This window comes from Oncorhynchus kisutch, unplaced genomic scaffold (genome assembly GCF_002021735.2).
Source record: "Oncorhynchus kisutch isolate 150728-3 unplaced genomic scaffold, Okis_V2 scaffold3985, whole genome shotgun sequence".
Taxonomy (NCBI): Eukaryota; Metazoa; Chordata; class Actinopteri; order Salmoniformes; family Salmonidae; genus Oncorhynchus; species Oncorhynchus kisutch.
Window position 1 is genome coordinate 12,501 of NW_022265930.1, and position 11,781 is coordinate 24,281.

The window sequence follows — 11,781 nt, forward strand, 5'->3', positions numbered from 1 at the left end:
ACTTGCTTCGGCAATGTAATCATATGTTTCCCCTGCCAATAAAGCCCTTGGATTGAAATTGAATTGAGAAAGAGAGAGAGAGGGGAGAAGGGGGTGAGACTAGAGAGTCAGTACAAGCTTTGTTCACACTTGTAGTGATAAGGATGTGCATAGTGGACAGAGCCGGGCCGAACACTTCCTTCCTGATGTGCTGTAGTGTGTGACTCCATGTATTGATAACTCACCACAGTAGAATCCCATGACACATCGTCCAGCGATGACCATGACGTGAGGTTTCCACATCTTAGCCATCACCATCAGTAGACCTGCTATTACTGCTAACACATTCACCATCAACATGCCCTTCACCCTGCACAGACAGCATAGGCATTAGCTCAGTGGGCTAACACAGTCTTGTGGCATACAGACGACCCGAGATCAAACCCCAGTCAGTCACACAAGCGCATTTAGTTTCGTCTTGAGACAGATAGACGAAGAGGGAGGTTCGGATGCTCACACACACCTTCCTCTCAGGTCTCCAATGAAGCCCACCAGGAAGGACGACACCATTCCCCCAATGGAGAAGATCGACACAGACAGAGACCAATACATGACCACAGAGGGATGCACTTCCTGCTTCTCTGTCTCTGTACTGTTCTCTGATAGGAGGAGAGGCTCCTCAGGGAGCACCCCCAGGGACCGCCCATAATGCTGCTCTATCACCTAGGAAACAAAGTAAAGGTTTGTAATAGTACTTGCTGTTTACTCATGACTAAAATAAACAGTGTGTGAGTGTACCTTCTGTGGCGCATTGATGACTCCCAGGCTGTATCCGAACTGTAGAGAACCCAAGACTGCTGAAAACACTGCTAGGGTTAGAGTGCCGGTCAGCTGCTGTAGGACACACAGATGTGAAAAGGTACCTATAATGAGCTGACCTAGTGGGCAGGGAACCAGTTCAATGCACCATGCAGTCCCACCTGCTGTAAAACACTGCTTATAACAGAGCAACAAAACATATTCACATTACTCAGTGTTACTGTTTCCTGATTCAACTAATCAAGGGCTTGATATTTACTTGACTTGTTGAATTAGGTGTGTGACACATGCTGTTAATAAAAACATATGGACATTTCTGCTCTGTCCAAAATTACAGCCGACTGATTGCAACATTACCACAAAAATGGAGGTGGCAAGTGGAAAGGTAGGGAACTTGTTTGTTGGCCCTGCATTAAAGACAAAAATTGGCAACAAGAAAACCCTGTAATAAATACAAAAATACAGCAGTTTTCTTTGATTATCTCCCTGGTATACAGAAAATACCCGAGCTCTGAAGCAAGTTTTCATGAAAATTGGAACGGAAATGGCGCCACACCAAACTGGAAGTCTTCCTACTAGCTTGGAAAGACAGTACCGTGCAGTATCGAAGAGCCCTCACTGCTGCTCGATCATCCTATTTTTCTAACTTAATTGAGGAAAATAAGAACAATCCGAAATTCCTTTTTGATACTGTCGCAAAGTTAACTAAAAAGCAGCATTCCCCAAGAGAGGATGGCTTTCACTTCAGCAGTAATAAATTCATGAACTTCTTTGAGGAAAAGATCATGATTATTAGAAAGCAAATTACAGACTCTTCTTTAAATCTGCGTATTCCTTCAAAGCTCAGTTGTCCTGAGTCTGCACAACTCTGCCAGGACCTAGGATCAAGAGAGACACTCAAGTGTTTTAGTACTATATCTCTTGACACAATGATGAAAATAATCATGGCCTCTAAACCTTCAAGCTGCATACTGGACCCTATTCCAACTAAACTACTGAAAAAGCTGCTTCCTGTGCTTGGCCCTCCTATGTTGAACATAATAAACGGCTCTCTATCCACCACTCACTAAAAGTGGCAGTAATAAAGCCTCTCTTGAAAAAGCCAAACCTTGACCCAGAAAATATAAAAAACTATCGGCCTATATCGAACCTTCCATTCCTCTCAAATACTTTAGAAGAGGCTGTTGCGCAGCAACTCACTGCTTTCCTGAAGACAAACAATGTATACGAAATGCTTCAGTCTGGTTTTAGACCCCATCATAGCACTGAGACTGCACTTGTTAAAGGTGGTAAATTACCTTTTAATGGCATTAATGGCATCAGACCGAGGCTCTGCATCTGTCCTCGTGCTCCTAGACCTTAGTGCTGCTTTTGATACCATCGATCACCACATTCTTTTGGAGAGATTGGAAACCCAAATTGGTCTACACGGACAAGTTCTGGCCTGGTTTAGATCTTATCTGTCGGAAAGATATTAGTTTGTCTCTGTGAATGGTTTGTCCTCTGACAAATCAACTGTAAATTTCGGTGTTCCTCAAGGTTCCGTTTTAGGACCACTATTGTTTTCACTATATATTTTACCTCTTGGGGATGTCATTCGAAAACATAATGTTAACTGCTATGCGTTAACATAATGTCACTGCTATGCGGATGACACACAGCTGTACATTTCAATGAAATATGGTGAAGCTCCAAAATTGCCCTCGATAGAAGCATGTGTTTCAGACATAAGGAAGTGGATGGCTGCAAACTTTCTACTTTTAAACTCGGACAAAACAGAGATGCTTGTTCTAGGTCCCAAGAAACAAAGAGATCTTCTGTTGAATCTGACAATTAATCTTAATGGTTCTACAGTCGTCTCAAATACAACTGTGAAGGACCTCGGCGTTACTCTGGACCCTGATCTCTCTTTTGAAGAACATATCAAGACTGTTTCAAGGACAGCTTTTTTCCATCTACGCAACATTGCAAAAATCAGAAACTTTCTGTCCAAAAATGATACAGAAAAATGTATCCATGCTTTTGTCATTTCTAGGTTAGACCACTGCAATGCTCTACTTTCCGGCTACCCGGATAAAGCACTAAATAAACTTCAGTTAGTGCTAAATACGGCTGCTAGAATCCTGACTAGAACCAACAAATTGGATCATATTACTCCAGTGCTAGCCTCCCTACACTGGCTTCCTGTCAAGGCCAGGGCTGATTTCAAGGTTTTACTGCTAACCTACAAAGCATTACATGGGCTTGCTCCTACCTATCTTTCCGATTTGGTGCTGCCGTACATACCTACACCTACGCTACGGTCACAAGACGCAGGCCTCCTAATTGTCCCTAGAATTTCTAAGCAAACAGCTGGAGGCAGGGCTTTCTCCTATAGAGCTCAATTTTTATGGAATGGTCTGCCTACCCATGTGAGAGACGCAAACTCGGTCTCAACCTGTAAGTCTTTACTGAAGATTCATCTCTTCAGTGGGTCATATGATTGAGTGTAGTCTGGCCCAGGAGTGTGAAGGTGAACGGAAAGGCTCTGGAGAAACGAATCGCCCTTGCTGTCTCTGCCTGGCCGGTTCCCCTCTTTCCACTGGGATTCTCTGCCTCTAACCCTATTACAGGGGCTGAGTCACTGGCTTACTCTTTCATACCGTCCCTAGGAAGGGTGCGTCACTTCAGTGGGTTGAGTCACTGATGTGATCTTCCTGTCTGGGTTGGCGCCCCCCCCTTGGGTTGTGCCGTCTTTGGCAAAGTGGGTGGGGTTATATCCTTCCTGTTTGGCCCTGTCCGGGGGTGTCATCGGATGGGGCCACAGTGTCTCCTGACCCCTCCTGTCTCAGCCTCCAGTATTTATGCTGCAGTAGTTTATGTGTCGGGGGGCTAGGGTCAGTTTGTTATATCTGGAGTCTTCTCCTGTCCTATCCGGTGTCCTGTGTGAATTTAAGTATGCTCTCTCTAACTCTCTCTTTCTTTCTCTCTCTCAGAGGACCTGAGCCCCAGGACCATGCCTCAGGACTACCTGACATGATGACTCCTTGCTGTCCCCAGTCCACCTGGCCGTGCTGCTGCTCCAGTTTCAACTGTTCTGCCTGTGATTATTATTATTTGACCATGCTGGTCATTTATGAACATTTGAACATCTTGGCCATGTTCTGTTATAATCTCCACCCGGCACAGCCAGAAGAGGACTGGCCACGCCACATAGCCTGGTTCCTCTCTAGGTTTCTTCCTAGGTTTTGGCCTTTCTAGGGAGATTTTCCTAGCCACCGTGCTTCAACACCTGCATTGCTTGCTGTTTGGGGTTTTAGGCTGGGTTTCTGTACAGCACTTTGAGATATCAGCTGATGTACGAAGGGCTATGTAAATAAATTTGATTTGATACAGGTTGCAAAATAGTTGGATGTACCGATTCCATGGCACACGGTCTATGAACTGAGTGTTTCCATTTGCTCCGAAGAGACAGAATCATTAGCTCACTTGTTTTTGGTCAAAGGTTCAGGAATGGCTAAACAATTGCAACATTTAATTGGAGCTAACTCTGCAAATAGCACTGCTGGGTGATTTGATAAGTCATAGTCAATCGTCCAATAATGTAATAAAACGCTTAGCAAAGGTGTTTATCTTTCATTTACAATCTGTAGAAACTACGAGAATAGAAAGGTTCAGAACTTTTGTGAAACATCACACAGTGGAACATCTACGACAGCTAGAAGTCAAAACTGGATGGTCTTCAGAGATAGATGGGAGGGGTTGAGGAGAGCTGAAGGATGGGACTGAAAACAAACCAAAGATAACTCATGTAAAATATACTGTCCATGAAATGTATGTGGAACGTATAAACTGGAAGTAGAAGCCCAAGTATTGTTGTCCATTAGTTTAATCCAATTAGGGGAAAATAATAAAAGGAAATATATTAAATAAGATATATATTTAAAATAATATATATTTACTAAACAATATATATATATATATATTGATGCAGTCAATTACAATGATGGAAGCTACAATCTGTCTGTAATATTAAAGCTTCTCTGCCCCCTAACAAAGTGATAAAGGTGTGTCAATGATGGAATAAAACACAGACTGCTTGCTGCTGTTCCTGTTTCCAGATGGGTTTCCCTCAGAACTAAAAAAACAAACTGATCGAACCAACTCTCTCATTCCATCAACAAATGACCTGTCAAATGAAATGGTACTCTCCCTCGGTTCAATCACGACACACGATGCACACGTACACGATCCCGGAAAGGTTGCTGGATCAAATCCCCGAGCTGACGAGGTAAAAATCTGTCGTTCTGCCCCTGAACAAGGCAGTTAACCCACTGTTCCCTGGTAGGCTGTCATTGTAAATAAGAATGTGTTCTGAATGCCTAGTTAAATAAAATATAAACACACTCTCACACACACTCCTGTCCTTGTGTGTAGCTACAGAGTGTCAGTCAGGATTGAACAGTAGGAGCTTTTACTACATTATAAAACCAGCAACTTGGCTTTCAGCGTCTGTTTAGTAAATGGATTAGATACCTCAAAACGAGCGTGTGTGTGTGAGAGCTCGAGTGTGTAAAAGTGTACAAAGATCTTACCTTTCCCGATTCCATGACAGGTTCAGGGTCTCGACACCAGCTCCAACAACATGAACTGATCACACACACACTTCCAGGGTAATCATCAATCGCTGGGATCACGCTGTGTCCACGCACTCATCTCGACATACACACAGCACTGGACAGAAAGACACACCGGAGCAGAGCACCTCTCTATCTGTACACCTTACTGGTGGCTGTTTATCATTCATGTCATCATTACCATCACACATGGTGCCTAACACACTTCACCTCCTGTCTTAGGTTGTGTTTGTCACCCTGTTTTCATGGTGGTTCAACTCTGTGATAGTGATTAGTGAACACACACACAGTGTCAGGGCTGGTATCCACTGTTCACACACACCCTGGTCATCCTGAGCTCAGCACATTGGCTCTAAATGAGGGGGAAGGTCTGACACTGACACACACACACACACACACACACACACACAGGGAGGGACAGTATTAGGTAGGGTTAATGATATACCTTCAACAGGGACAAAGTCTGAGGGTCGGTGGCCTCAGCTGATAACTTACACTGCAACCCCTACACACACACACACACACACACACACACACACACACACACACCACAGAATATAAACAGAAATACGTTTTAAAAAAACAGAATAATGTTCTAGTATCATTTATTTGACTGTTTTACAAAACATAGAAACCAAAACATTAGTGATGAGTTTGTCATTCAGAAACAAAGAGGTCTAGAGTTTTTCTTTTAAAGACAGAGTCCAAAAGTAGTGATCAGCAGCCTGTTCACCAGATAGAGGTGTATCACACACACACACACACACACACACACACACACACACACACACGTTCAATCAGCACAACTCTTTATTGCTAACATTCTAAAAAGCAACCTGTCTCCATAACAGTAACTTAAGCATGACATTTAAAGGAGCAGCCTGGAAGTTTAATTTCCCAGACAAAAGGGTTTCCCCTGCACTTGTTTGTAATTTGAGGGAGTGGGTCTCGGTGAATGTAATATTTCTTTGATGAATGTGTTTGCAGTCACTAAATATACACATACATGACCCTCACACACATACCTCACAGAACTGTTGCATTCTGGGTAATGTAGTTCTACAGCATGGCTTAAAAAGCATTAAAGACAACAGCTTCAGATGTTCTCGTCTTTGTTTTCAGAAATGCAAATGTATTTAATAAAATGTCAAACATTATTTTATTTTTTTTAAATTAAGTTTTGTTTAAGATAAAATGATAATGTTCAATCTAAGGACATAAAGATGCTATGAAATAGTTAATATAAAATGGTAAACCAACAGAAAGGAGTGAACAAAACAATGGTAGATAAATCAGATGGCTTCATCATGCTTGGCACCGTACAAACAGGAAGGAGTGAACAAAACAACGGTAGATAAATCAGATGGCTTCATCATGCTAGGCACCGTACAAACAGGAAGGAGTCACAATCAGACCAGACCAATCAGGTGGGAGACAGCTTTACACAATAATTCTTTACACACAGAGACAGATAAGACAGACACAGAGTGGTTCATTCTCAGACAATTCTCAAATGATTCTCAGTTGAATCAGGTTTTACTCTGGCATTTCAGCATAACATAAAACACACAAACTGAACGGCAGAAACTAGCAGTGTGCTGTGCAAGTTATCAAGCTAATTCACATTACAATTCAAAAGTCATTTTAAAGTACCTAAATAAACAAGAAACAAAACTTGAACAATGTGTTATTTAAAAGACAGAATGAAAGAATATTTCTAGTAAACAGCAGAATGTTGTTATTCTTGTTTTCTTTTAACAGTTAATCTGATGCAGCACCTTGAGAATTGAAAGACTTCAGAGTGGATAGAGGGACAGGAGGAGAAGAGGAGGGAGACAGAGGGACAGGAGGAGAAGAGTAGGGAGACAGAGGGACAGGAGGAGAAGAGTAGGGAGACAGAGGGACAGGAGGAGAGGAGGAGGGAGACAGAGGGACAGGAGGAGAAGAGGAGGGAGACAGAGGGACAGGAGGAGAAGAGGAGGGAGACAGAGGGACAGGAGGAGAAGAGGAGGGAGACAGAGGGACAGGAGGAGAAGAGGAGGGAGACAGAGGGACAGGAGGAGAAGAGGAGGGAGACAGAGGGACAGGAGGAGAAGAGGAGGGAGACAGAGGACAGGAGGAGAAGAGGAGGGAGAAGAGGACAGGAGGAGAAGAGGAGGGAGACAGAGGGACAGGAGGAGAAGAGGAGGGAGACAGAGGGACAGGAGGAGAAGAGGAGGGAGACAGAGGGACAGGAGGAGAAGAGGAGGGAGACAGAGGGACAGGAGGAGAAGAGGAGGGAGACAGAGGGACAGGAGGAGAAGAGGAGGGAGACAGAGGGACAGGAGGAGAAGAGGAGGGAGACAGAGGCGGGGATTTTGTTTTAAAAGGGACATAGCCGATATTTTGGAGAAGAGGGGTGGAGTGGTGGAGAGAGGGGGGAAGTGAAGGATGAAGTGGAGGAGAGAAAGAAAGATTAGGATCTGGAAGTTCCGGTTCGTCTCCACAGACGGTAGTCGAGATCTTGGAAAACCGGGAAACCAGCGGCCCCGTTGATCCAAACACTCCTCTACCTTCAGACTCCTCTACCTTCAGACTCCTCTACCTTCAGACTCCTCTACCTTCAGACTCCTCTACCTTCAGACTCCTCTACCTTCAGACTCCTCTTCATAATAGTCATGTATCTCTTTATTATTTCATTCTTTATAGTCCTTTATGTCTGTTACAGTGTTATAGTCTCTCAGTGTTTCACTGTCTTCAAGTTTGATTCTCTCAGAGCCTGATTCATTTACACTTCAATTCTTTCACACTGATTTGATATTTGATTCCCTCAGCGTTCGATTCTTTCAGTGTTTGATTCTCTCAGTTAGATTCAGTGTTGGACTCTCCCATTATTCAATTCACTTGTTTGATTCAGGGTGCGATTTGATTCTCTTGGTCCATTGTTTTAATTGGCTTATGAAATTAGAGTTGGCCCGTGATCGACAGCTGAGCAGGCCAATAGGAAGATGGTGGGAGGAGTTAGTTTCACCAGTTCATCATGGAGCTACGGTTGAGGGTCATGAAGAAGACCTGACTGCTGCCTCCAGACCTCACCGATGCAAAGAACACCTAGACACACATACACCCACACCCACACCCACACACAAACACAAACAGCATGAGAAGACATGATTGATACAGGCAATAGAGAATATGAATGTGTGTGTGTGTGTGTGTGTGCATGCATGCGCATGTTGTTTACCTTGTCGTTCCTCTCACACAGGAACTTGAGTCTCTGGGCTCTCTTGTGCATGAAGACCCCGTCCAGGTGTCCTGTCTCCACAGACCTGATCTCTATGGCCTTCTCCCCCCAGCCCATGATCTGGCTAGAGTGGATATAGGCTGGAGGAGCAAGGATAGAAAGAGAGAGAGAAAGAGAGAGGAGAGAGATAAAAATAACGAGAAAGAGAGAGCATGAGACAGGAAGAGAGAGATATAAAGAGAGAGAGAGAGAGAGAGAGAGAGAGAGAGGGAGAGAGAGAGAGAGAGAGAGAGAGATATAAAGAGAGAGAGAGAGAGGGAGAGAGAGATATAGAAAGAGAGAGAGGGAGAGAGAGATATAGAAAGAGAGGGAGAGAGAGATATAGAAAGAGAGAGATATAGAAAGAGAGAGAGAGAGAGAGAGAGAGAGAGAGAGAGAGAGAGAGAGGAGAGAGAGAGAGAGAGAGAGAGAGAGAGAGAGAGAGAGAGAGAGAGAGAGAGAGAGAGAGAGAGAGAGAGAGGGAGAGAGAGGGAGAGAGAGAGAGAGGGAGAGAGATATAGAAAGAGAGAGAGGGAGAGAGAGAGAGGGAGAGAGAGAGAGAGGGAGAGAGAGATATAGAAAGAGAGAGAGGGAGAGAGAGAGAGATATAGAAAGAGAGAGAGAGGGAGAGAGAGAGAGAGGGAGAGAGAGAGAGAGAGAGAGAGAGAGAGAGAGAGGGAGAGAGAGATATAGAAAGAGAGAGAGGGAGAGAGAGATATAGAAAGAGAGGGAGAGAGATATAGAAAGAGGAGAGAGAGGAGAGTAGAGAGAGAGATAGATAGATAGAAAGAGTAGAGAGAGAGGAGAGTAGATAGAGAGGATGAAGGAGAGAGAGAGAAGTTAAAGAATATACTATTAGTTTCACTGTAGACTACACTGTTCTATTATGGAACACAGCAGAGTTCAGATTGAATCTGATTAAACTTCACAGGAACCTAAACAAGTTCCCACAGGCCTAAAACGAAGCTGAGCTCACACAAACACCCACACAAAAAAACACACACACACTCACCAACAGAAGTAGGCATCTCTCCCCACTGCAGCACGACGTCTTTAGTGATGCGTCCGTAGGTATTGACGTAGACTCCCTCATCTTCATAACACAACAACATCTCCATCCCGTCTGTCTTAGGAAGAATCACGATGGCATGGGGAGTCACCTGGGTCTGAATCTACAGACAGACAGAGGTAATGGTTATCTACGGTCTATCTCCCTGCACTATATATCACACCACACACAGACTTACGTGTGAGGGGACGTAGATGTCGTAAGGGTTGCCAGAGTCGACGTCGATGACATGGAAGCCCAGGCTGGAGCCGTAGATGACCTTTAACCTCTGCCCTCCTCCACCGTCAGGTCAACCAGCTGGGGGCGGTGCTGCAAGTCAGTGAACGACTGGGAGGTGGGGAGAGAGAGAGAGGTGTTACTATTGACCCAGAGTAACTAGTATCAGACACGTGACAAACCCCATAGTATTGTCACAGGACAACGGTGCAACATTTCCTCTCAAGGAGCCCCTGTACTTCCAGGATGTCTACCTAACTACAGCATCACATCTCAACCCGGTGTGGGAGCTACCTTGAAGGCCATGAACTTGTGGTAGGGTTTGGGGGCCCAGGCATAGATCTCCACTGCGTTCTTCTGAGCGATCACCAGGAACTTGATCCTCTCGTACTTTACTGGAAACAACACACACAGGGAGAGAGTCAACAACACACACAGAACAGACGGCAACACTCACACAACAGGTGGGTCCGTCACACACACACACACACACACACACACAGAAGAGACGGCAACACACACACAAAAGGTGGGTCCGTCACACACACACACACACACACACACACACACACACACACACACACACACACACACACACACACACACACACACACACAGTGTGTGAGGAGAGAGAGTTCCATACCGACTTTGTAGTGTACGCAGCCCTCCAGCTCTCCTACAGTGACCCAGCCCTGCTTCTTCTCCACCTCGGGGTCGTTGTGGAGTATCCTGTTCCTCAGCCAGGACAGGTAGTACACACGCAGCTTATTCTTCTTCCCTGGAGGAGAAGAGAGAGAAACAGAGATGTCTCTATCAGAACAGAGATGTTCTACAGGCCTCCAGTTCTTTAAATAACAGAGCAAGTTCTCCCTCTGTGGTCATGTTGCGGTTATGTAATGGTCCTACCGCGGTCAGTCGGTAATACCTGATATAGTAACCAGGACATTAAGTCCCTCCAGGACGTCCATCTGTAGGAAGCGTCTCCTGGTTATCAGGTTATAGACCTTCCCCTGACCGCTACGGTCAAGCAACATCAAACCATTCTCTGTCCCCACCAGCAGGTTCACACCTAGAGAGACCGAGAGAGAGAGAGTTTCCAAAGAGACAGAGAGGAGAGAGAGAGTTTCCAAAGAGAGAGAGGAGAGAGAGAGTTTCCAATGAGACAGAGAGAGAGAGAGGAGAGAGAGAGTTTCCAAAGAGACAGAGAGAGACAAAGAGAGAGGGGGAGAGACAGAGAGAGAGGAGAGAGAGAGTTTCCAAAGAGACAGAGAGAGACAAAGAGAGAGGGGGAGAGACAGAGAGAGAGAGAAGAGAGAGAGAGTTTCCAAAGAGACAGAGAGAGAAGAGAGAGAGTATCCAAAGAGACAGAGAGAGGAGAGAGAGAGTATCCAAAGAGACAGAGAGAGGAGAGAGAGAGTTTCCAAAGAGACAGAGAGAGGAGAGAGAGAGTTTCCAAAGAGACAGAGAGAGGAGAGAGAGAGTTTCCAAAGAGACAGAGAGAGGAGAGAGAGAGTATCCAAAGAGACAGAGGAGAGAGAGAGTTTCCAAAGAGACAGAGAGAGGAGAGAAGAGTTTCCAAGAGACAGAGCGGGAGAAGAGAGAGGTTTCCAAAGAGACAGAGAGAGGAGAGAGGAGAGTTTCCAAAGAGACAGGAGAGAGGAGAGAGAGAGTTTCCAAAGAGACAGAGAGAGGAGAGAGAGGTTTCCAAAGAGACAGAGAGAGGAGAGAGAGAGAGTTTCCAAAGAGACAGAGAGAGGAGAGAGAGAGTATCCAAAGAGAGAGAGGAGAGAGAGAGTTTCCAAAGAGACAGAGGAGAGAGA

The 11,781-nt window shown here is 44.9% G+C and overlaps 2 protein-coding genes across 3 annotated transcripts in view; both read right to left on the minus strand.

Moving 5' to 3' along the window:
- The window catches only part of LOC116352895 (solute carrier family 2, facilitated glucose transporter member 2-like), an 18,181-nt gene extending 12,494 nt beyond the window's left edge, over nucleotides 1-5,687 (minus strand). Inside the window, exons 1-4 of one of the 2 annotated variants that reach the window (XM_031821519.1) lie at nucleotides 5,373-5,687; nucleotides 778-870; nucleotides 503-702; nucleotides 225-349 (exon numbers count right to left, since the gene is read on the minus strand). In XM_031821519.1, the coding sequence (XP_031677379.1) occupies nucleotides 225-349; nucleotides 503-702; nucleotides 778-870; nucleotides 5,373-5,387 (433 nt within the window). In that variant the 5' untranslated portion in view covers nucleotides 5,388-5,687. Of the gene's footprint in view, nucleotides 1-224; nucleotides 350-502; nucleotides 703-777; nucleotides 874-5,372 lie in introns of both variants that reach the window. The other variant, XM_031821518.1, reaches the window with a different exon arrangement.
- Nucleotides 5,688-6,002: 315 nt separating this feature from the next.
- Nucleotides 6,003-11,781, minus strand: part of LOC109890546 (TRAF2 and NCK-interacting protein kinase) — a 26,775-nt gene continuing 20,996 nt past the window's right edge. The window contains 8 exon segments of the mRNA XM_031821520.1: nucleotides 6,003-8,504; nucleotides 8,638-8,777; nucleotides 9,689-9,848; nucleotides 9,924-10,021; nucleotides 10,024-10,072; nucleotides 10,256-10,356; nucleotides 10,605-10,739; nucleotides 10,887-11,124. Coding sequence (XP_031677380.1) covers nucleotides 8,421-8,504; nucleotides 8,638-8,777; nucleotides 9,689-9,848; nucleotides 9,924-10,021; nucleotides 10,024-10,072; nucleotides 10,256-10,356; nucleotides 10,605-10,739; nucleotides 10,887-11,124 — 1,005 coding nt within the window. The 3' untranslated portion in view covers nucleotides 6,003-8,420.